The 26,602-nt window shown below is 39.8% G+C and overlaps 1 protein-coding gene across 3 annotated transcripts in view; it reads right to left on the bottom strand.

Annotated features, from left to right (window-relative positions):
• Window positions 1-26,602, bottom strand: part of KCNAB1 (potassium voltage-gated channel subfamily A regulatory beta subunit 1) — a 443,265-nt gene that overhangs the window by 38,316 nt on the left and 378,347 nt on the right. For all 3 annotated transcript variants that reach the window (XM_043875447.1, XM_043875448.1, XM_043875450.1), the window contains exon 8: window positions 21,774-21,860. In XM_043875447.1, coding sequence (XP_043731382.1) covers window positions 21,774-21,860 — 87 coding nt within the window. The remainder of the gene's footprint in view (window positions 1-21,773; window positions 21,861-26,602) is intronic.

Below are 26,602 nucleotides of genomic sequence, written 5' to 3'. Positions count from 1 at the left end.
CATTACAATGAACAGCAACCCATAAATTCTGAGTTGATTTGGACCAGAAAAGAATATTAGTGGGACAGTTACAGAAATATGAATATGATCCATAGATTAAACAATATTGTTGTGTCAATGTTAATTTCCAGATTTTGACACTTACACAATGGTTATATAGAGCTTCCCTGGTGGCTCAGATGGTAAAGAATCTGCCTGCAATTCAGGAGACCTGGGTTCAATCCCTGGGTTGGGAAGATCCCCTGGAAAGGAAATAGCAACCCACTCCAGTATTCTTGCCTGGGAAATCCCATGGACACAGAAGCCTCTTGGACTACAGACCATGAGATCACAAAGAGTCAGGCATGACTAAGTTATTAACACTGTGGTTATATAAAATGCGAACACTTAAAGACAGTTAGAACTGGACATGGAACAACAGACTCATTCCAAAATAGGAAGAGGAGTACGTCAAGGCTGTATATTGTCACCCTGCTTATTTAACTTATATGCAGAGTACATCATGAGAAATGCTGGGCTGGAGGAAGCACAAGCTGGAATCAAGATTTCTGGGAGAAATATCAATAACCTCAGATATGCAGATGACACCATCCTTATGGCAGAAAGTGAAGAAGAACTTGATGAAAGTGAAAGAGGAGAGTGAAAAAGTTGGCTTAAAGCTCAACATTCAGAAAACTAAGATCATAGCATCCAGTCCCATCACTTCATGGGAAATAGATGGGGAAACAGTGGCTGACTTTATTTTGGGGCCTTCAAAATCACTGCAGATGGTGACTGAGCCATGAAATTAAAGACCCTTGCTCCTTGGAAGGAAAGTTATGACCAACCTAGATAGCATATTAAAAACCAGAGACATTACTTTTCCAACAAAGGTCCGTGTAGTCAAGGCTATGGTTTTTCCAGTGGTCGTGTATGGATGTGATAGTTGGACTATAAAGAAAGCTGAGAGCTGAAGAATTGATGCTTCTGAACTGTGGTGTTGGAGAAGACTCTTGAGAGTCCCTTGGACTGCAAGGAGATCCAACCAGTTCATGCTAAAGGAGATCAGTCCTGGATGTTCATTGAAAGGACTGATGTTGAAGCTGAAACTCCAATATTTTGGCCACCTGATGTGAAGAACTGACTCATTTGAAAAGACCCTGATGCTGGGAAAGATTAAGGGCAGGAGGAGAAGGGGATGACAGAAGATGAGATGGTTGGATGGCATCACCAACTCAATGGACATGAGTTTGGGTAGACTCCAGGAGTTGGTGATGGACAGGGAGGCCTGGCGTGCTGCAGTCCATGGGGTCACAAAGAGTCAGACACAACTGAGCAACTGAACTGAACTGAAAACACTTAGGGAATCTGAGTATGGGGTAGATAGGAATCTTCTATATATTTTTGCTGCTTTTTAATGTCTGAGATTAAACCAGTAGATAGCTTAAAAACAGAAAAAATAAAATATATATAACAAATAGAAACTTTAAAAGTAATGATATATAAAATAAATGGAAATTATGTTTTCTTTTCATCTTGCAATATGTTATCCAGCACAGCCTGCTTTGGAGGCCACCAAGGGAGGGAGTCTGGCAAGGCTCATTTAGGAAGTGGTGGGTGGGTCTCATGCTGGCATATTTCTGGAAGGATGTGATGAGAAATGGGTTGGCTTCTCATCATGGAATCTGGGTAGGAAAATTAGCACTGAATGTGTATTTCTAACCTCCCAGCACTGTGCCTGGACTTGACAGCCACAGTATCATAGTTAATATTGACAACCCAATACCACTGGCATTTTTATCTCACTTCTGTGTATGTGTGTGGTTATTGTTTTAATGTCTAGCTTTATCAAAGTAACATACACAGAGTGTTTAAAGAGTTGATGCCAAAAGGCTCATAAACAAAGCAGCATCCTTTCGACTGTGACTGCACCCCAGAGGTGGAAACCACTTCCAGCATATATGTAGCTGTTTATTCTGATATTAATCTCTATGTTTCTGAACAATATGTACACATTACTCTCTTGGCCCAACTTTTTAAAGACATCATCCACTGACTTCTTGTGAAGGTGAGAGTTTTAGCTTCTGCCATATACCTGTCTATCCTATCTTCCCAATATATTCACATCTCAGTTTAGGGTTCAGCTCATATTCTCTGTGTTCATTTCAATGCCTGATGCTTAATGTCCACTGCTGAGCAAGTAGTTTACAATGATTACACTTCCTGTCTTCTATACCTGTTCATTTTCCTTTAGTTGACAATCACTTCATTATACTTCCCGTAGTTTGTGAAGTATCATGGCAACCCACTCCAGTATTCTTGCCTGGAGAATTCCATAGACAGAGGAGCATGGTGGGCTATGGTCCATGAGGTCGCAAAGAGTTGACATGACTGAGCAACTAACACTTTCTCTAAAGATACAGCTTTCTGTTTTGGTTAAGTTTGTGGGAAATTCAGTTACCCGTTTTTCCTGGCAGCATCCCGTCTAAGGCCCCCATCCTCCCTCCACAGCCTGCGCTGGCGCGCTCTGTGCCTGCCGCATGGCACCTCTAGCTAAGTCATCCTGGAAATTCTCTTTTCCACTTCAATGAGTTGGATCCACGGCTTTCTCTTCGTTGCTCTCTTTCTCCTGTTTTTTTATGGTGGAGCCCATTTTTCAGTAGCTTTTGAGGAATTTTGTTTGGGAGATAAGAAAGTCAAAAAGCTATTATTTACTCACTCCTGGTTGACAGTTTGCCTTCCATTTTTTTTTTTGCTTAGAACTTTGAAACATTTTTGCATGATGTTCTGGATCTCAATTTTGCTGTTGAGAACACCTAGACAATCCTTATTCTCAATCCTTTTTGTGTACATGCTATGAATTCTCTGGACTATTTTAGGATGCTTTCCCTTTATCTTTTCACTTGTGAAATTTCATTATAATGTTACTTTGTATGGGACTTGATCTATTTACTGTCCTGGGTACGTGGTGGGCACTATTGATCCAGAGATTCATGTTCTTTAAATTTGGAAATTTAATTTTTTTTTCTTTTGATAACATGGAAGGAGCTACCTCTCTTCCATTTAGGGATTCCCTGGTGGCTCAGGCGGGAAAGAGCCTGCCTGCAAGGAGGGAGATCTGAGTTTGATGCCTGAGTCGGGAAGATCCCCTGGAGAAGGAAAGGGCAACCCACTCCAGTGTTCTTGCCTGGAAAATTCCATGGCCAGAGGAGCCTTGTGGGCTACAGTCCATGGGGTAGCAAAGAGTCAGACATGACTGAGCGATTTCACTTTCACTTTCTCTTCCATTTTATCTATTTTCTCTCTAAAGATCTTTTAGTTAAATAAATGTTGGACTTCCCGGATAGAATCTTATTATTATTATTTTTTAGCCACATGGCTTGGGGGATCTTACCTCCCCAACCAAGGGTTGAACCTGGGCCCTCTGCAGTGAAAGCCCAGAATCCTAACCACTGGATTGCCAGGGAATTCCCAAGAATCTTAATTTTCTTATCTTTTCACTTCTATTATCCATTTTTTCCCCTACTGTCTGGAATATTTCCTCAAATTTAATGTCCAACATCTTTATTGATGTTTTAAAAAATTAGCTATTATATCTTTAATATCTAAGATGTTTTCTACTTCTGTTGTTTTTGGTCTCTTTTATCCTGTTCTTGTTTCATTGACACAATATCTTCTCTTATCTCACCAAGTATATTAATTATAGTTTCTTTGAACATTTTTATATCTCTCTGCATTACTCTGTTTTCGTTTCTTTTATTTACCTGAGCTCTTTTTTTTTCTCCTTCACATCTGCAGCTTTCTTTGAATGTCAGGTGATTTTTGGATTTCTGTTCACATTTAAGAGTGAAGCACTAAAATTGTGTGTGGCACCTGCCACTTTTTCCCAATGGGATTTTCTTCCACAAAAATGTCAAGATCTTTAAGATATTTTTTTATGGAATAGTTAATTTTCTCCAGAGTAATATTATATTATTTTCTGTTTGAGAAAGTGTATCTTGGTTGTGAGCGACCTGGAGGTAAATGAGAGGAGAGGTCTAGGGATCTCAAAAGTAATGATTTTTTTTCAGCCTGGCTTCACCTTTCTCTTGTGTCTGGTACCCCTCAGACTAGAGCATCTCAGCTCGGTTTCTTGATGTAATGTCTCTCTCGCCTCCTTCATTGGAGGAGAAAGGCAGGGCCCTGCCTCCAGACCTGGGGACATAGAGCTCGAATGGCTCTATGAAGGCTTTTGAACAACTGACTTGTTTCCAGTTCACACCTCACTCTCATCTTCTGCGGCATTTGTGCCTCTAATGCTTTAACCGTTCAGAGGTTTTCTGAGGTTGTGCCATACAAATGAACTTGCTTCTTACCTATAGGTACACTTTGAATAAATCTTTCCTTGGTTTTACTAAGTCATTTACAAGTCCTCCATCCCTATTCTCTTTTCATAAGTATTGGTCCAGGTTTCCACTTGTCTGCTACTTTCATCAAAAAGAAAGTTTCTATTTCTGCTCCTTGTATGTTATCTCAGTTCAGTTCAGTCGCTCAGTCATGTCCCCATGGACTGTAGCACGCCAGGCCTCCCTGTCCATCACTAACTTCTGAAGTTTACTCAAACTCATATCTATTGAGTCAGTGATGCTATCCAACCATCTCATCCTCTATCATCCCCTTCTCCTCCCACCTTCAATCTCTCCCAGCATCAGGGTCTTTTCTAAAGAGTCGGTTGTTCTCATCAGGTGGCCAAAGTATTGGCGTTTCAGCTTCAGCATCAGTCCTTCCAATGAACATTCAGGACTTATTTCCTTCAGGATTGACTGGTTGGATCTCCTTAGTGTCCAATGGACTCTCAAGAGTCTTCTCCAACACCACAGTTCAAAAGCATCAATTCTTCAACACTCAGTTTTCTTTATACTCCAACTCTCACATCCATACATGACTACTGAAAAAACCATAGCTTTGACTAAATGGACATTTGTTGGTAAAGTAATGTCTCTGCTTTTTAATATGCTGTGTAGGTAGGTCATAGCTTTTCTTCCAAGGAGCAAGCATCTAATTTCATGGCTGCAGTCACCATCTGCAGTGATTTTGGAGCCCAGAAAATTTAAGTCTTTCACTGATTCCATTGTCTCCCCATCTATTTGCCATGAAGTGATGGAACCAGATGCCATGATCTTAGTTTTCTGAATGTTGAACTTTAAGCCAACTTTTTCACTCTCCTCTTTCACTTTCATCAAGGGGCTCTTTAGTTCTTCTTCACTTTCTGTCATAAGGGTGGTGTCATCTGCATATCTGAGGTTATTGATATTTCTCCCAGAAATCTTGATTCTTGTGCTTCATCCAGCCCGAAACATCTCATGATGTACTCTGCATTTATGTTAAATAAGCAGGGTGACAGTATACAGCCTTGATGTATTCCTTTCCCAATTTGGCACCAGTCTATTGTTCCATGCCTGGTTCTAACTGTTGCTTCCTGACCTGTATACAGATTTCTCAGGAAGCAGGTCAGGAAGTCAGGAGGTCTGGTATCCCCATCTCTTGAAGAATTTTCCACAGTTTGTTGTGACCCACACAGTCGAAGGCTTTGGCATAGTCAATAAAGCAGAAATAGATATTTTTCTGGAATTCTCTTCCTTTTTCTGTGATCCTTCGGATGTTGGCAATTTGATCTCTGGTTCCTCTGCCTTTTCTAAATCCAACTTGAACATTTGGAAGTTCACAGTTCATGTACTGTTGAAGCCTGGCTTGGAGAATTTTGAATATTACTTTGCAAGTGTGTGAGATGAGTGCAATTGTATGGTAGTTTGAACATTCTTTGCATTGCCCTTCTTTGGGATTGGAATAAAAACTGACCTTTTCCAGTCCTGTGGCCACTGCTGAGTTTTCCAGATTTGCTGGCATATTGAGTGCAGCACTTTCACAGCATCATCTTTTGGGATTTGAAATAGCTCAACTGGAATTCCATCACCTCCACTAGCTTTGTTCATAGTGATGCTTCTTAAGGCCCCCTTGACTTTGTACTCCAGGATGTCTGGCTCTAGGTGAGTGGTCACACCATCGTGATTATCTGGGTCAATAAGATCCTTTTTGTATAGTTCTTCTGTGTATTCTTGCCACCTCTTCTTAATATTTTCTGCTTCTGTTAGGTCCATACCATTTCTGTCCTTTATTGTGCCCATCTTTGCATCAAATGTCCCCTTGGTATCTTTAACTTTCTTGAAGAGATCTTTAGCCTTTCCCATTCTATTGTTTTCCTCTATTTCTTTGCATTGTTCACTGAGGAAGGCTTTCTTATCTTTCTTTGCTGATCTTTGGAACTCTGCATTCAGATGGATATATCTTTCCTTTTCTGCTTTGCCTTTAGCTTCTCTTCCTTTCTCACTTATTTGTAAGGCCTCCTCAGACAGCCATTTTGCCTTTTTGCATTTCTTTTCCTTGGGGATGGTCTTGATCACTACCTCCTGTACACAGGAAGTCACAAACTTCCATCCATAGTTCTTTAGGCACTTTGTCTATCAGATCTAATCCCTTTAATCTATTTGTCACTTCCACTGTATAATCATAAAGGATTTGATTTAGGTCATACCTGAATGGTCTAGTGGTTTTCCCCACTTTCTTCAATTTAAGTCTGAATTTGGCAATAAGGAGTTCATGATCTGAGCCACAGTCAGCTCCCAGTCTTGTTTTTGCTGACTGTATAGAACTTCTCCATCTTTGGCTGCAAAGAATATAGTCAATCTGATTTTGGTGTTGACCATCTGGTGATGTCCATGTGTAGAGTCTTCTCCTGTGTTGTTGGAAGAGGCTGTTTGCTATGACCAGTGCATTCTCTTGGCAAAACTCTATTAGCCTTTGCCCTGCTTCATTTTATACTCCAAGGCCAAATTTACCTGTTACTCCAGGTATCTCTTGACTTCCTACTTTTGCATTCCAGTCCCCTATAATGAAGAGGACACGTTTTTTGCGTGTTAGTGCTATTTACTGGGTGGTTTTTTTGTAAAGAGGCTTTTTTTTTTTTGTAAAGAGGGCATAAATATATTACTTGGTCTTCCTAAATCAAGAGGTTTCCTTACTGTTTTCCAAATGAGCAAACTGAGACTCAGAGATCAGATGGCTTTCACTTCCTCATCCACTCCCTATTTCACCCAAACTGCTCTTTGTCAAAGCTATTGACGATCTCCACACTGTAGACACCAATGAACAAATATTCAGTTCTCACTTTACTTAACGTATCAGTAGCATCTGATACAGTTGATTACTTCCTCTCCCTTGATGTATTTTCTGTACCTTCTCCTTGAGCAGCACACTCTTCTCCCCATGCCCACAACTTCCTAATACTAGAATCTCCAGGCCTTAGTCCTTTGTCCTTTCTTTCTATGTTCTTTTTCATATTTTTAAAATCTTTCTTTCTATTTTTACTCCCTGTGTGATTTTATCAGTTCTCAAAGCTTTAATACCATTTACGTGCAGACAACCTCCAAATCTGCATCTCCATCCCAAGGCTGTCTCCTGAGTTTCAGAGTCAGTGTCCAACTACCTACTCAACATCTCTACTTGGATGTCTCATGAACATCTCAACTTCAAGATGACTAAGCCCAGGCTGCTGATCTTCCCCAACCAGCCACCATCACCTGTAGTGTTCCCATATCAGTTGATGGCAACTCCATTCTTCTGCTTACTCAGGTCAAAAACCTTGGCATCATTCTTCACTCCTTTCTTTCTGTTACACCCACATCTAGTCCACCAGGAACTTCTGACTCTACATTCAATACTTCTTCAAATGAGACCACTTTTACACTTCCACAGCTAGCTCCTTCATCTGAGCCACCGTCATCTCTCACCTGCATGCCTGTGTGCTTAGGTGCTTAGCTGCATCTCTTTGCGACCTCATAGACTGTAGCCCACCAGACTCCACTGTCCATGGGATTTTCCAGGCAAGAATCCTGGAGTAGGTTGCTATTTCCTACTACAAAGGATCTTCCCTACCCAGGGATCGAAACTGTGTCTCTTGCCCTGGATCTCCTACACCAGCAGGTGGATTCTTTACCTCTATGCCATGGGAAGTCCCATCTCTCTTCTAGATTGTTACAGTTATTTCTGAACACATCTCCTTGCTCCTACATTTGCCCCTTTATAACTTATTTTAATTCCAGGCCAAAGAGATTCTTTAGAAATGTAAGTCAAATCACATCACTTCTTTGTCCAAAATTCAGTGAGTCCCCAAAGATCTGGTCCCTGTAATCTCTCTAAATTCAACTTTTCCTATACTCCTTCCTCACTCTGCAGCCACACTGGTATGCTTGATGTTCCCCAAACATAGTGGGCTTCTCCCATCTTCATGTCTCTGTACTGTTTCTATAGCCAGAAACACTATCCTTACCTACCTTCCAATTACTCACTTTACTCCTTCAAGTCTCTTCTCAGTAACCACTCCTGACTCCAAACATCCCCATTCATGCTACCCTATTCTACTTTTTCTTTATTCCATAACACTTAGCACTTTCTAATATTATATATGGAGTTCCCTGGTGGCTCAGATGGTAAAGAATCTGCCTGCAATGCAGGAGACCCAGCTTAAATCCCTGGTTTGGGAAGATCCCCTGGAGAAGGAAATGGCAACCCACTCCAGTATTCTTACCTGGAGGATTCCATGGATAGAGGAGCCTGCTGGCTAAAGTCCAGGGGGTAGCAGAGTTGGACACAACTGAGCAACTAACACACACATACACACATAATAGTCTATACAAGTTCATTTTTATTGTTTTCCTGTTTATTTCCTGTCTCTCCTGCTAGAATGAATGTGTCCCTCAAGGAGAGAAATCTTTGTCTATTTTGTTCTCTTGTCTGTCCCATGCATCAAGGACAATGTCCAGTGTAGCAGGCACTCAAAAGTATTAGCTGAATATGAATAAATGAATGAGACATGTTTTAGACCTGAGTACTTTTTTTATTGTATCATGTTCTTCTCTGGGCCATCCTGAATATGGTACAATGACATTAAAATGCATTCTATAGGTGTTCTGAGGAAGGAGTTTGCAAGATTGGCACTGTGCTTGAGAAGGGAGTCAGAGAAATGGTTGGGAGAAATAAAATTTCATCCTTTTTTCCTTCCCAATTTTTCTTTTCAGTCCCCATATCTCCCATTTTTGCTTTCTGTAAAGTTTTGTGTGAACTTATGTCATTTGTTTTTTTCCTCTTGTCTTACTAGATAAAAACATTCACTTCTAGGGATAATTAGGTTCATTCTATCACCAAACAGACTTCCAGTTTCCATGCTAGTGATACATTTTCCTTTTTTGTCCAAGTGAAAGAGAATATTGACAATTCTAAACTTTCCTTTCCTTTCTATTGTTTCCCTGTACCCACACAGTCTGTCTACTGGCCCTTAAAAAAAACAAAAATGAATTTTATTGTACAAGTAAATTCTGAGTTGACTCCACTAAGATTTTAGAAAATTGTCTAAAAGGATCTCAGTTAGTTATTAATATGGTAAGATTGGTTTCACTGAAGCTAGTTCACACTGGTCATCTTTCAGAATTTAAAACAAGTAAATAAAATCTAGTATAAAAATGCATTTAGAAAGGATGGATCAAGTTCAAACTGCAGAAGCTAAGGTTTTGTGGCTTATAATCTTTTTTAGTATTTGAATACTGACAAACAGTCCCCAAAATAGTGATACTTTCAAAAGTTCTCAGATGCCTGGGCAGTGTTCATGAGGCACAAGGATGTCTGTGTTCCATGTACATATTTTAAACAAGTGGCCAAGGGCCTTATTTTATAATTTCTGGGGAATTAAATCTTTAGCAGAGAAGATTTTCCTGAATTTCCAATTATATTGGACATGATATTTTCTTATAAAGCAAACAAATTTGTTTTCTGAAACTAACAGAAAAGTTCATTTTTTTCATGTGTAATTTAAGTCAGATCAATTTAAAATTAGGTATTTAAACATACATAACTAGTATGTGGAAAGAGCATGACTCGTGATAATGTAATTATGACCCTGTTTTATTTTTTAATCTCCCACTGCCCCTTTACATTCAGTGGGAAGAATGAAGCCTCGACCCTGATGAAAATTCAGGCTGTCTCACAGTTTTTCTGCCCACTCTTGGGTAATGAACAGTCCTGACATCCTTTTAGATCATAAACACAGCCTTTACAGATATCAATCAAAACTACAAACTCAAATTCCTTTCCCTGTCCCAGCTGGGACATGCTTAGACTAACGCCTGCAGCAGAGGGTAATGAGAGGGGGCATGGCTGGCTTCACTATTTCTCTACTTTCTGCCTCTCCCGTGAACCCTTCTCCTACTGGCTCTGGGTGTCCAGCTCCAGCCCCAACTGTCCTCCTGGAGGACAGACCCAAGATGAACCCACGCAGGAAATACTCAAAGTTGCCCTCCTGGACACCTCCAGGCAGGGTACACTCTCCTGGCTCTACCATCAAGTAGAGACTCAGCCCACTTCTCCATCTCTAGATTTGCCAGGTGTGAGTCAGCTTCCAAGCCTCTTTACTCCCCGACCATGATGGTCACGCTGTCCACCCCCAACTAGGTATCACGGTGTAGTTTTTCCAGCTATGCCCTTCTCACTAGAGCCTCTCTCTTTCAACCTTTATTTTCCTGAAGCAAGTGGAGGGGAGAGGCACAGAACTCAGAGTGAATTTCCTCTTTGTGGCAGAATGCCTCAGTTGTATCTGACTCTGTGAACCTTTGGACGGTAGCCTGCCAGGCTCCTCTGTCCATGGGATTTCCCAGGCAAGAATACTGGAGTGGGTTGCCATTTTCCTCCTCCAGGGGATCTTCCCGACCGAGGGATCAAACCTGCATCTCCTGTGTCTCCTGCAATGCAGGCAGATTCTTTCCCTGCTGAGTCATCAGGGAAGCCCGTAAATGGGGAAGGGTAATTGTAATAACTTTCTACTGTTAATAACTGCTGCAGGCAGAGATCGGCAGCGGATGCCAACTCCAGGTGGTGAGGAACCAGGCTATTCACACGGTCTCGAAGAATCACACCCCAACTTATTTATTCATTACCAAGTCTTAAAGGTACCATCATGGTGGAGAAAACTGAGACATCATCTTAACCTAGTGATCAACTTTAACATGGCCAATAATGGAAAGTGACCCTCCAGGTCCCCCTGAGAGACACGCTAAGATGGACCCAACATGATCTGGGTAGTCTTCTTGCCAAAGATGCTTGATCTTAATCTAATCATGAGAAAACAATCAGACAAATCCAGACTGAAGAGACATTCTCGAAAACAACTGGCTGACATTTTCCCTAAAAATGTCATTGTCCTCAAAGAGAAAACAAGGTGGAGAAAACATTTTAGACTAAAAAAGATTAAAAAGCCATGACAACTTAATGCGATGTGGGATTCTTAATCAAATCACAGACTCACCTCCCTCTCAAACAACAACAACAACAAAATCCTTAGAGGGCAGTTTAGGAAATCTGAGTATGGTTTGTATAGGTAACAGCAGTGTACCAGTGTTAATTTCCGAACGTGATGAGTGCATGATGCTTGTGCAGAGGAATGCCAAGTCTCAGGAGAGAGAAGAAAGTATTTATGGGTGAAAGGTCACACTACGAGAGCGCAAGAGGGAGCAAAATAGAGGCAAAACAGCACAGTTTGGTAAATCGAGGTGAGGACTTGGCTGTTTATTTTTTCCAAACTTTCTGTAGATTTCCGATTTCTTAAAGCATCAGGGGAAGAAAAAGTTGTGGAGTCAGCTCTTGTCTTTTTCCTTTGCACGTATAGAAATGGAGATTTAACATCTCTCTTTGAAATTTTGTTGTGTCTCGATGTCTGGTTGAAACTTCAGGTATGACATCTTACTACGTGTGTCCACACACATGTAACAGTGACCATCTCAAAATATTTGTACAGATATTACAAATTACAATTAATCAAACATTTCCACTTATGTTATCATCACAACAGTCTTGGAAATAGCTAGACAAGGTACCGTTTTAATTCTTCCCATTTTCTAGATGAAAAACTGAGCAGCAGAAACTCTGAGCAGCTCAAGCAAGTTCACACACCTAAGACTAGTATTCTCATCCTCTGATTGCAGATCCTGTATTTTTTCACTGCACGTATTCAACACCCAGGAGGGCTTTTAAAAAGCCACTGAGTCTCTCATTACTTCATTTTTACAGAAAGTAAGAGAGAGACTTAAGGGTATTTGTTTATCCCCATTGTCTGAGAATTCCAGATGAGCAATGACACAGGAGCTCATTCAGCTCACTGAATCCGCATGCTCGTAAACCCTGATCAAGACTCTGCTTTGACAGGCAGCTTAAACCCACAGCCCCACCGATCTGGGATGAGGAGCTGGACAATGCCAGTCTCAGAGTCCTATACCCATGTGACTGCAGATCAGCTACAGCACCACAAGGAGCTTGCAGAGATGAACGCCCCTGGGACTGAGGCAACATCCCGTCAGAATGCGGAGGTGACTCTGGTTTTTCAGGGAGATGACAGCTCACACAGAAGGAAGCTCACATGAGTCACAAACCCACGGCCCCAGAATACTAAGCAGTTCTCCTTCCCCCTGACAGCTGGGGTGAGCAGAAGCCGTCTCCACTCTATTTTTTCTTAACTAAAAACAACTTAAGGGGGAAAACAAAAACCGAAAGATCACCCTTTCTGAGCTTGGTGGAAACCACATATTTGTGGTGAGGACGTAGAACGGGCCTCCAGACACGTGGCCCACATTGCTTCTCCTTTTGTGTCTTACTCATGAGAGCAGTTGTATGCCTTCACTGTCGACTGAAGATGTGAGGAAAGGGGAAAAGGGAAAGAGAATAGAGTAAACTGCACAGAATACCGCCAGGATCCTTCTTTGCAACAGGACTTTATTAAATGTGGTTGGGAGTATCTGGCTTCCCGAGAAAGCACAAGATACACCCTTAAATGATTACAAATTATTAATGGGAATACAGTTCCCTTTAAAGCCAGCTTGTCACGTATTTTCTGCAGCCTTGGCAATCTTAACTTCTCAGTATCAGTATGTCCTGAAACTCCTGTTCTCTCTGTGGGATCTATTTGGAAAATGAAAACTTGTTAACCAGGGCTCTGCTCTTGATAGATGGATACCACAGTGATCCATGGTCCAAACTCTGGAAATTTTTCCAGTTGCCCTAGAAATTTACTCTGCAAATCTGAGACAGCATGCCAACAACTAAGGGTAGTGAACTCTATACTGTCTGTAATGTGCCGTTTCTGTGTTACTTAAGATGATTCAGTTCTGCTCAAGAAAGTAAGAAATGTATAAAGAAGATAAATGATACTGGGTAGAGACACAAGGAGCTTGTGAGACAGGCAGAATTAACATCATGCTGATAGTAAGACTAAGTGGATTAATAATCTCTGAGTCATGGGGGCCGTGGACATAGGAGACAATGTGTGTACTGAGCATTGAGGAAAGGACGATATTCACAATGCATCCATTTACCTGTGGCATGAAACACCAAACAGTCCAGATACACTAAATATATGTGAACCGTACGAGGACTGAAAAGTATTTTTTTGTATGATTTTTATTGTTAAATGTATTCTTAAATCAGTCACCCACTAGTGATCCCCTTCTGGCCTCAAAAATCCTCAAAAATGTAGAGTCCACAGCTCCACATCAAGCTAACTAGTGAGCTGCAGTTAATGGTCAGGTAGATTTGTGCTTGAGTCTTTCTAATAGAGCAAGTGTGCTATTCACCGAGGCACCTTCTGCCTGCTAGTGCAGATATTCAAAAAATGCCAACTGAACAAATGAGTGGATCCTGTTATTGAGTTTTTTTCTAGATACACTTGCGAAAATAAAACCACAGGCTCAAGAGGACCTTTTGACTGAATAGATTAACCCTGGAAAAATCTATAATTGAATAATTTTAAAGGGCCTGGAGGATCTCAGAACAAAATTTCAAGGAGAAAAAAGTGAGTTAGAAGAAGATTCCATTGCTAACTGTGTACCTCGTTTCTACATGGCCTTACCACAGACCCTGGTTCATGTTGCATCGTGGCCATCTTCATCTGATTTTCATCACATTATAATTCTAGGATCTTAGTCATCTCCTATGCTCACCTTTGAGAGAGATCCAGAGAAAGGAGCATTTTATATGTACGTGTGTTGTATGGGGCATTCTAGAAGTGGGGCTCATGTGTCTTTCCCCTGCTGTGAGTGAGGTGCTGCATCCACACTATTAACTCCTTCAGAAATCACTGTATGTGTTACCTGCATTTTCAGATGAAGAGACTGAGCTTCAGTGAGGGTAGTAACTTGTCCTAGGTATACATAGGTAGCAAAGCCAGAATTTAATGCTGTGTCCATCTATGTCCCCCAGGTCATTTTACAGAAATATTGTCCTAAAGAGAAGGAAGCTCACAATGGTAGAAACATGAGATTTTTCTAAAAAAAAACAACAACAAAAACACAGGCAAACACCAGATACTGGAAGAACATTGCAGTCATTTCCGAATGTTATTTCTTAGAATGAATGAAATTAATTTCTTTTTTAATGACATGATTTGATATTCTGTAAAGGCTAAAACATCAGATGAATATCTCTAAAGTAGCAGTAAAATGTTTGGTGAATTCAGTTAAAATGGAAATAAAACTGATTTAGTAAACTTGGAACATTTTTTTACTTTAAACCATGGGCTTGGTAGGGTTTGGCTCATCCTCTTAGATAGGAAAATCATTTTCTCTAAATTAATTTCTTGAAAATTCAGCTGTCCCAGCCTTTCAAGCCAGGAGGTTAAATTGATCTGATCAACACCAGAGGCCTCAGAGTATCCTGGCCAGGGTCATAAATGAAATGGGTTAGATAATTTTAATATCTGATATAGTAATCCTCAGGGGCAACTGAACTGCCCAAGAATCATCCCTCCATTCATTTCTGCTCATTTAGGCATCAAGCAGATTTCTGGAGAGAGATCTGGCATCTGGATGCTGCTGTTAAGGCAGATGAGGAGAAATGGAATGTAACAGTGTCCTGGGATTCTCTGCCAGCAATCTATCCTTAATATCACCCTGAAATATGCTGAACCAGATCAAGTACAAGAATATTCACAGATGTTAGGAAACAAAAATAAGTTTTCAAGGAGAAAAATGAAGATGTATCTATTTAACTTTAGTTTCATTCAGCTTAATTCATTCACTAAAATGACTTGTTCGCTCATCCATCTAATCATCCATCCATGCACCCATCCATACAACAAATATTTATTGAGCACTTATTATGTGTCTGGTGTTCTGCTAGACTTGAACTAGAGTTTAAAGACTTCTGTGGTGAAATAGTAGCCACTAGCCACATGTGGTTACTCAGTACTTGAAATGTGGCTGGCCCAAATTAAGATGTGTTATAAGCAGGCATGGAACAATGGACTGGTTCGAAATCCAGAAAGGAGTATTTCAAGGCTGTATATTGTCACCCTGCTTATTTAATTAAATGCAGAACACATTATGTGAAATGCTGGGCTGGGTGAAGCACAAGCTGGATTCAAGTTCGCTGGGAGAAATATCAATAACCTCAAATATGCAGTTGATACCACTCTAATGGCAGAAAGTGAAGATGAATTAAAGAGCCTCTTGATGAAGGTGAGAGAGTAGAAAAGTTGGCTTAAAACTCAACATTCAAAAAACGAAGATCATGGCATCTGGTCCCATCACTTCATGGCAAACAGATGGGGAAAAAATGGAAACAGTGACAGACTTTATTTTCTTAGGCTCCAAAATCAGTGCAGATGGTGACTGCAGCCATGATATTAAAAGATGTTTGCTCCTTGAGAGAAAAACTATAACCAACCTAGACGGCATATTCAAAAGCAGAGACATTTCTTTGCAGAGAAAATGCTGTCTAGTCAAAGCTATGGTTTTTTCCAGTAGCCATGTGTGGATGTCAGATTTGGACCATAAAGAAGGCTCAGCACTGAAGAATTGATGCTTTTGAACTGTGGTGTTGGAGAAGATTCTTGAGAGCCCCTTGGACAGCAAGGAAATCAAAACAGTCAATCCTAAAGGAGATCAATCCTAAACATTCATTGGAAGGACTGATGCGGAAGCTCTAATACTTAGACCACTTGATGTGAAGAGCTGACTCATTGGAAAAGACCCTGATGCTGGGAAAGACTGAGGGCAGGAGGAGAAGGGGACGACAGAGGATGAGATGGTTGGATGGCATCACTGACTCAATGGACGTGAGTTTGAGCAAACTCTGGGAGCTGGTGAAGGACAGGGAAGCCTGGCGTGCTGCCGTCCATGGGGTTGTGAAGAGTCAGGCATGACTTAGTGACTGAACAACAAAATTAGTATGAAGTACATAACAGATTTCAAAGGCTTATTGTGAAAAAAATGTGAAATATCCCCTCAAAAATTTATATTGATTATATGTTGAAATTTTTTAACATAATGGCTTAAATTAAAATATATTTTTATAATTAATCTCATCTGTTTATTTTTACCTTTAAAATGTAAGCGATAGAAAATTGAAAGTACATATATGGCTTTCAAAATATGTCTATGGAACAGCACTATTATAGAATATTTGCAGAAGATTTCTTCCTTTCTTATGCTTTTTGTGGGACACACATAGGGTGTTTTTCAGGGAAGACAGTGAAATATAAAGACAGAAGATATGATCCGTGGTGGTTAGATAATACTGATAGGTTTGTATGTGTGTGCTCAGTTGCTCAGTCATGTCTGACTCTTCAAGACCCCATAGACTGTAGCCCACCAGACTCCTCTGTCTATGGAATTTTCCAGGCAAGAATCCTAGAGTGGGTTGCCATTTCCTCCTTCAGGGGATCTTCCCAACCCAGGGATCAAACCCACGTCTCTTGGGTCTCTTGCATTGGCAGGTGAAATCTTTACCACTGTGCCACTTGAGAAGCCCCATTTCTAGGCTTGGTGAGGGGCGTCATTAAATTTTTGTTCTGAAAACTTTACTTTGGATGCTAAAAATCCAGGTCCAATGTTCTGGAACTGAAATAGTATAGAAAATTTGGGATGCTGAAATGTTTGCCACTCTGGTATTTCCTGCACTATCATTGGAGGGATGTCCTAGTTTCCTGAATATCAATAGATTCCTGCTGGCACATGGGGACAGTAAAAAAGATGGCACTGAAAGAAGCAAATTCTTATGGAATAGGTTGTTTGACATGAGGATGTTATGGGAATTAAGCAATGCTAACTTTGATCTTGTCCCTCTTCTTTGAAATAAGACATCTGGGTTGTTTTATGTCTGCATTGACCTACTAGCAGGAAAATAAATAAATAATTTGAACTGTAATTAGGTTGGGAATAGCATCTAATGACTTAGGGAGTTTGTCAGATTAACTAGTTTTGGCAAAAAATTCTAAATAAATAAAAGTTAGAGGGCTCAATTCCAAACATTTTTTAAAATAAAAATTTAATTAAAATGTAATTTAATTTAAAACATCAAAATATTCTCAGATCAATGAATTTAGTAGCTTTTCTTCTTTCAAAAAGCACTAAAATGGGTCCCTTCTTTTTTCTATTATTCACAAGTGGTACATGGTTTATAAGTTCCTTTCATGACCACAATCAGGCTCAGTCAACCTCATCCCTAGAGCAATGAGAAGAGTATGGATGAGCAGTCTGGCCCTTGGGAATGACTGAAAAACCACACCGAAAAACTCCTCACGCAAGTCCCCAGGCACACAAATGCTCTGTGTCTATCCATGTCCAACATGGTTCATGATGGAATTAACTTTCTCTTGCCTAATGAGCTTCAGAGAAGATTTTGAAATATACTTGGGGGATTTATGGAAGTGAGAGACTTAAAAATATGAGTATCATGAAACTCAAGGACCTGTCAGTGACTCTACTGGGAAGAACACAGCAGCATAAAAAAGAAGAAATGGGACATGGGGGTGATTTTTTCTGGTATTGGAAAACATGCCATCAACACCAGATATATATAAGAGACAGATGGCATGGCAGATGCTCTGAAAAAAAAAAAAAAAAGACTTACTATTAGGTGAACCAGAAAAAAATAAACAAGAAGGACAGAGGGGAAAGCACATAAGTTCCCCTCTGATGTCAAGAACATCTTCCCGTAGCTGTAAAATGTCTAATTGCATCCCACAGGCTTGCACATTACAAAGGCAATCTCACCCTCTTTCTCCACTGATTGCACTTTTGGAGTTTAGGGCCATTCTTTTGAGAGGACTCATTTTTGTCTACTAGATTTCTAAGGAAGAAAGGAAGGCAACATCTAATTTGATCCATAATGCTAAAATATTATGAGAATGCTACTGCTAATTTTTCTCTGGTTCAGTTGCTTCCATCTGATATGCAGAACCTAGATGAAACTCACGTAGGTTTATTCTAGAAATGTTCCCACTTAATATCCTTTCATAATTGCCAATCAGGTGAATGGGGTTGGCACTTTAATAAATTTAAATCAAAGTTGTTTAAAATGAGTCTTAGAAAGCTGATCTGTGTTCTCTCATTGGTTCCCCAGAATTTAATATAGGTTCCTTGGCAAAATTATAAGTTAGGACGTGTTATGGGTCCATGGAATTGACAAGGAATGGTTGAAACCAATAAAGATGATCTACAAATGCTAAGGGTTTACTGTGAAGCACACATATAGACAATAGTGCCAACATATATAGAATTAGTATACAAAAATCCAGCAATATGCACTTGGAAACCACTGTTTCATCATTTATATTAGACAGAAATGGATGCAACTGAGCCTAAAATTGCCAATGTGAGTTGCTAAAATAAGAAAAGTATGTGAATAATATTAAGGCCATTGCCAAAAGGAAAAAAAAATATGTTTGGGAAAGTATCTAGTGATGATTTTGTCACTATATTTGGAGATGAAATTGAATAACTAAAGGCTATTGAGTAACACTGTTTAACAAATAACTATTATAGCTACTATAGGGTTTTCAAGGGTAATTTTAATTATATGTAACATTTACTTTTCTGTATTGTTTTTAGAAACCCTAATAGGTTTCCTAAGGTAGACCCCATTGTACACATACAATTTTCAGTAATACACACACACATATGATTTACAAAATCATTGCAAAAATGAAACTTAATAACAACATGGAGTCCAGACATAGCTTAGACACTTTTTTTTTTTTTTTCATTTTAGAGGAGAAAATGCACCCAAGATCACCTGGAAATCTCTGTCTATTCTATTCCTTATTTTCTTCTTTTTATTCTATTTCTTCTCTCAGTTGCCCAGATCTGTCCTTCCCTCTGTTACAGTTAAGTAGGAAAGACTACATGTGGAGAATGAGTTTCTAGAGACTAATATCAAACTAGCCCTTCCATCTGGCTTACCTTGGAACAAATAAGTATACTGTTTGAGGATCCACACTTTCTACAAAGCTAGGGAGACATCACAGAGAAGCTATTTCAATCTGGAACGAGTCCTACATGGAGACTTGCCTACCGTGTGTCCCTGCTAAATGCTCCCAGAGGAATAAGCCCTGGGGCTGATACACCAGCCAGGAGTGGATCTCCCTTTGGCGGGGGAGGGAGAGCAGGCTATATTCCAGCATAACGTGGCTGGTTGCCACAGAGCTATGAAATGCCATGTTCCTTGACCCTATCAACAAGTGCAAATCTCTATTTGACACCCTTTGTTAGACTTCCAAACTTGGACAATAACTCATGATAAAACAGCTTCCTATTCTGCTTTGTGGAATTTTCTGTAAGAAACTCAGAGAAAGTATAAATATTCCCTGATTCCAGCAGAGGCTGGATAATGCTGCAGTTATACATTCTATCAGGCAGCAATCTGTTTGTTTGTGTTTTTCTTAATGTCTTGAAGCTCCCTTCTAATAACGTCAACACATAATCTGTGTTTATACAAGAGTCACCATTATCTTATTAGCATCACATAGTTTGTCTCCTTATTGAGAATATCCTCCTTCCGTAGGTATATAATGCAGATTATAATGTTTTCTGCTTCAGAGACTTCTACTTTATATCCCTCAGATTAAAGATTTATACTTTATATCCCTCAGATTAAAGATAATGATAGAATGGGCAGAATGAGCCAAAAAAAAAAAAAATGCTGAAAAATCCCAGATGTTCCTCTATCCTGTACATAGCATAATTGCAAAGGACATTTTTCCTAAGAGGAAAATAGTTCACTAGGCACTTAAAATGGGAAGTAATTTCAGTCTTTAAGAGCTGCCACTACGTGGCATCTTACTTGACAATTATGCTCGCATGACAGCGTCAGTGCTGTTTCAACGTGGTATTAAGAATACTGTGACATCATACTATCCTTGCTATACATGCTTCTTACATAAATAAACTGTTTATGATTCACTTTATCAAACACCTATTCTTTGCTTTGACAAAAACATGCATTTTATGTCATTTCCATGGATAATTTCTTATAATGAATTTCCAACACTGATCTTGCTTTATAATAGACTTCTAATTTACTCAAATCAAAAAAGCAGAAAACTCTAGCAAAAACTAAGATATATAAATATATATTTTAGCCATTTACCTGTGGTTGAGAAAGAGAAACATGATAAGGAAAAAAAGTTTCCATACCTTTTTTTTCAGAAATTCAACCTACAGAAACATTTATATATACTTCAATCATTCAATCATTTACAGCTTCCATAACTTCTATAACCCTCTAGCAAGAACAAACTTTTACAGAAAGTGACTTATTACAAGATCCAGAACTACTTTTTGAATCATCAAAATTAAATTTACCTTTAGTGCAATTTTACATTATGTTCTAATTCATTAAAAATTTATAAATCCATGTCATATAGTAAGCCTTGAATAATCAAAATATTATTTTTCCCCTTCTTTTTCCCAAATATCTTCATTCTCATTTACCTCAGGTATGTGAAAATTCATATGAGCATAAATCTCAATTAACTAGAACCTTCCTTTAAATTTTTCCTCCCACACTGTCTTCTTTCTCAATTGGTTCCATAAATAAACACAAATTGAAGAAAACCTGGTTTTAGGAACATTCTGAAAGCTTTCACAGGGAGATGCTTAAATTGTCTTCAAACAGTTGTAACAGAAAGGGGATAAAATACTGCAGCTCCTTGAGACTCAAAAACCAGATTGCAACAAAGAGTCTCATTTTGAAATAGTCACTCCTATAAAGTCTCTGCTCGCGGTAGCACTTAGCACTTATCATCACAGATTGGAAACTAATCAGACCTAGAGTCATTATAAAATAAGAAGACCCTCAGAGAACTCCAAAATAATGATGGCTGGGTTATAAACTCCCCTTCCAATTATGTTTATTGTTTTAGTTGATGGAATCACAGGAGTGAAACGAACCTGGAGAAAATGAGTGCCATAACGGCAGGAGCCACACTCCCAGTGAGGGCTGCCCTGGTGGTCAGCTGGTAAAGAGTCTGCCTGCAATGCAGGAGACCCGGGTTCTATCCCTGGGTTGGGAAGATCCCCTGGAGAAGGGAATGGCAGCCCACTCCAGTATTCTTGCCTAGAGAATTCCATGGAGAGAAGAGCCTGGTGAGCTACCGTCCATGGGCTCGCAAACAGTCGGACCTAACTCAGCTACTGACACACACCCGCACACACACACACACTCCCAGTGCCTGCAGATGCTTAAAAATTAATGAATATGCAGGATGCAGAGCACTAACTTTGCGGGTAAATATTGAAACTGAAAGATCGACTGGAAAGGGTTTTTATTTTTCACATTCAATCAAATAAGTCTGAATATATTTCATTTCCTACCGTGAGTGGAATAAGTCATCAAGTTAGAATCAATAACTCCAGGGTCTTTTATTAAATTTCTTCACTCACCTTCCATGGGGGTGTTACTGTCTGGTCGATTTGCAAAAACAACATCCACATACTCAAGCTGCAGCCTCTGGAGGGAGCCCTTCAGTCCTGGGAACAGAAGCAGGAAAAAAATCTCAAAAAGTCTAAATTAAACATGAGCAATATTAGAAATTGCTGAAGTTTGCTTTCCTGCAAGAATTTACTTTAAAAAAAAACATTGGATTAGTTTCAAAAAGACATTGAATACAGTGATGTGTTCATTGGCCCCTAGAACCCCTTAAAAATACATCAAGGATTGACATTGTCCCCAGCAAAGAAAAGCCTTAGAACTTTCTCAGCAGCACCAGTGCTATACTGGAAACCCACACTTGGAAATGACCTTTCACAGTGGCTCCTGTGTGGCTGAGCTAGAAGCAAAGTTTAGAACAAAAAAGCAGCCTAAAAGTTTAACTTCTTTCTTTTTGAAACATGCAAGTTAATCTCACATTTTGAATTACTTAATGTGCTCATATTGTGATGGAGATATATTTATTGCACATCAAAACATTAAAATCGTGTGTATCACAAATAAATGACTGACAATCTCATCTTAATGTACACATGGGTTTTAATAGGAATAAAAGGCTTGGCAAATGAAGGTTTCACTCAACATTTTACTAATTGAAACAAAGTTTGGAGAACCTTAAATATAGCTGAGTCCTACCATTTCTACTATTCCCCCTTATTTTGAGAAGAAACAAAACCACTAGAAGCTCTAAAGATTTAAGGGGTAATATAAAGGAGAGAGTTAGAATTTTAAAACAAGTCGAACCAATAATCTATGTCTCAACTCTAACCACTGAGTCACATTCCTATGATTACTCACAAAAAAAAAATTAATTTCAGTAAAATTAATACTTCCCCGAAATAGGATGTATTGTATACAATATTATGCAACCAAAAGGATGACAGTGTTCAAGAATTACTTTTTCTCATTTCTAAGAGGCACAGCACTTCCTTATCAGCCTATTTAATTCCACAGGAAGACTGGAGGTTTTTCTCTTTTTATTATAGGCATAAAATTAATTGCATGTTAAATGAGGCTCTTATAAATTTAAATCTGGCATATTTAAATTTGATTTTTCAAACTGGTTTATTGGCCAGCCACAATTACTTTTCTGACAGGAAAATGGAGTGCTTGAATCCAGTTCCGGAAATATTTTTTCATTCATTGAGAAAGGATTGATTGTCTGTGATGGCAGCTTGTTAACAGAAGCCCTGATGAAGAGATGAGGATAGACAGGTATTGTAAGGGAAGGTCTAACGCCTATCCTTAAAAACTGTGGTGACCTTCATGCTCGGGGTATTACCAGCAATCTCAATGGGCATCTTGAAGTTAAATTTACATTAAAAAGCATTATGATATGAACCCCCTCTGGAAGCAGTTGTATGTATGGAGGAAGTCAGGAGAGGAAAAGATAACCAAGCAAACAGTCCACCATGCTCCGCTGTCCATGAGACTCTTCAGGCAAAAATACTGGAGTGGGTTGCCATGCCCTCCTCCAGGGGATCTTCCAACCCAGGTCTCTTATGTTTCCTGCATTGGCAGGCAGGTTCTTTACCACTAATGAAGCCCAAATAACAGGGTATCCCAAGGTCTGAAAGGTTGGAAATCTGTTCTCTAGCATGTGATCCCACTTGCTATCCCACAAAGTTATTTGACTTTTTTGGTGTGACTCGGTTCTCTAACCTGTAGTGGAGATAACAATCCTTATAACCTTCAGAATCACCACTCCAGAGAGCAAATAAAATCAGTTGGCAAGCACTTGGTAAGTGCAACAGTCTACAGAAGTGAGTTAATTATAACAGTGGTGCTCACATCTGGAAAGGTTCAGGATAAGCGGTGCCAAAGACCAAACGCCAGAGATTTTCACTGGACCTCCTTGTTTGAAAAGGAAGTCATTAGTGACAGTTCTGGCCCATGCCTGGCACTGGAAACAAAGTTCTCCTTTCTGATGATGATCTTCTACCTCTGTGTCTCTTCTTAACAGCTTGGCCAGGGCTAAGAGTAACTAGGAGAAAAACTATGACTAACTTGACCCTGTTGAAATGAGGTATGATCAGTGATGATGTAAGTTTTTTTCTTCAGTGTCCTAAACATGTACTGAGTCTCAATTTGATCCTAAAACTGTGGCAGGCTCTGGGTGTTTAAAGATGCATGGATGTAGTATTTATACTTATGGAGCAAACAGTACATATTGAGAGCATTTGTGGGTATAGGTTCATTGTTCAAGGTAATAGTGTGTATCCATAAATAATGACACTGAACTTGATATAATGACAATATTCTCTATATTCAGTCATTCCTCATTTCTCAGTTCTTTCTCTGAAATGCTCTTTTTTCTTATTTTTTAACATTTAGACCAAGAGTCAAGAGTACTCATATAAGAATATAAGAAATGATGGGTTGCATCCTGTCAGTGATCCACCGAGTCCCTACTCTGACCTTGAATTGAAGTAAAAAGAGGTTGTGTTCCTGAGAGGCACTGTCCACTCACTTTGAAAATGTTAATCACGTAAAGCCTTGTAATCCATGGTATGACTTTTGGAGTTTACTCCATGTGAGACAGCAGAGTGTTGGTGAGGGGTAAGGAAATGAGAGTTAAGCCAGGAAAATGATGTTATCAGATTTGTGTTCTGAACTGATACTCGGCTGCTCAAAGTGACCCGTGAGGGGCCAGAGAGAAAGCAGAGAAGGAGACCAGAAGGAGGTCACAGCAGCAGACCTCGCGTGGACCAAGTTGGTTAGAAGTGTTCATGTTCAGGACAAGTTGTATAGGTAGACATAAGAGGACTCTAGGTGTGCTGAATACGGAGTGTGGAGCTGGAGGTATCAAGGAGGACTCTTAGATTTTTGGCCTGAGAATGAAGTGACCGTTAGTAAATGAGGAACACAGGAGGAACAGATTCGTGGTGGGAGCCATGCTGGGTCTGAGCAGCACATCGGTCAACCCCACGGCGCTCTTGGCAGCTGGATGGGCCAGTCTGGCGTTCAGAGGAGAGGGGCAGGTGCGGGCGTCACAGCTTGGAACCCAGCCCTGGCTGGGTCTGAATGACCCTGCCAATGTCTTTTAGCCCCTTTGGCCTTTAGCATTCTCATCTTTCCAAACACAAAATGGAGTTAGATGATCTTTCTGTTTCCATTCTTCATGTGACTGCAAAACAAATCAGGTAGTCCTGCCTTTTTCTATTTGGATGCTTTAATCTTGTAGCTAAATTGCAGCAACATAAAGGCTTGCTAACAAGTGTCTCCTTGAGAGCCATTTAGAGTTTATCTCCAATAAACAAATAGTCATGTTCTATTTCCACTGAGCAAAAGTTTGTTGAGCTCTGACTTGGGGCCAAGTATTGTTTTAAGTAGATGTGTGAAAATGCATTAACCTTGGCTCCAGAGGAGCATCCAATCCGAATGGCTGATCGTAAGCTGAGGACATGAGTGCTCCCGTGCACTGAATGTACTTGCTGAAGTGCAATTTTGTTTTTGTTCTTAAATTTTCATTTGTTCATTTCTTTTCCTTTCGGCCATTCTGGGTCTTCACTGCTCAGGCGTTCTCTGGTTGTGGCACGCAGGTGCTCCTCTCCAGTTGCAGAATGCAGGCTTCTCTTTGCAGAGGTTGCTCTTGCTGCTAAGTACAGGCTTCAGAGCATGGGCCGAGGAGCTGTGGTGCGTGGGCTTAGTCGCCCCACGGCATGTGGAATCTTCCCAGACCAGGGATCAAACCCATGTTCCCCAAATTGGCAGGTGGATCCTTAGCTACTAGACCAGCAGGGAAGTCCGAGAAGGCACTTTTGACATTAGCCTGTAACTTGGCACTAACACAGTATCTGTGGGAGTGAAAACAGGAGGAGCAGGAAGAACGTTTCCTGCTCTCAAGGAAATGTCTAGAAGTTAACTGGAAATTCCTCAAAAGTCCACAGGAGGATAAATTATGTTATGTAAAGACAATAGCTTTCAAGTGACTATAATAAAAAGAAATCGAAGTTAATCTCCCTTTTAGGTTCTGAAGTTTAACAGGAACTGCATTGTTCATAGGGTGGAGCAATTCAGTTAAACCTATTTCACAGGCATCTATAGAAATATGCTCATTTCAGACATTAAGCAGGTTGGCAGGGTTAGACGTGGGTCATGTGTTCACTGTGGCAGGTTTAACTCTGTAGAAATAAGGCCATGAGTAGTTTGGAAATTCTGCAAGGGTTCTATTCAAATATGCTGGGTCATCATCTTCTACTCCTATGGCATATTTGTTTTTCCTGTCAGGCTTGAAAAAAGATGTTGCCTTAAATAATGTACACTGCTTCTCCATTTAATTTTCCAGCTTCTTCTCGTCAGAACTTCAGTCATGATTTGAGCTTCTTAAAAAAGACTGTCCTGTACCAGAATAAGTGGCTACACTTCCCATTATGAAACATGATTATTTGGGGTGGATGATTTCAATTTACCATGAACATGGTACATCAGAAAGGAACCCCGTAGTGAAGCCATTTGTTAAGAAATTTATTCTTTAATTGAAAATTATCACTTGTCTCTTTTTTAACAAGTTCAGATTGTAGGGTTTGATATTTGCCCTTCATTAAAAAGTCTTAAGCGGAGCTTTTTAAAATATTTTTCCTCTCCTACTCCTAAAACAGTGACAGTGTTTTGAATCACATAACAAAACTGTTGCTTACCTGAAAGGCAAATACAGACAGACACAGCTTTTGCTTATAAAAGCAAATAAACACTTTACTTGTGATTACAATTTGATTTACCAAACTATTTCCATTCTTTCATGTTAGATACTAAAGAGCTTTGATCTGCTTAATTTTAACAC

Source organism: Cervus elaphus, chromosome 19, assembly GCF_910594005.1.
Source record: "Cervus elaphus chromosome 19, mCerEla1.1, whole genome shotgun sequence".
In the NCBI taxonomy this organism is placed as follows: domain Eukaryota; kingdom Metazoa; phylum Chordata; class Mammalia; order Artiodactyla; family Cervidae; genus Cervus; species Cervus elaphus.
The sequence above is the reverse complement of the archived record's forward strand: the minus strand, read 5'-3'. Positions and strand labels throughout refer to the sequence as shown.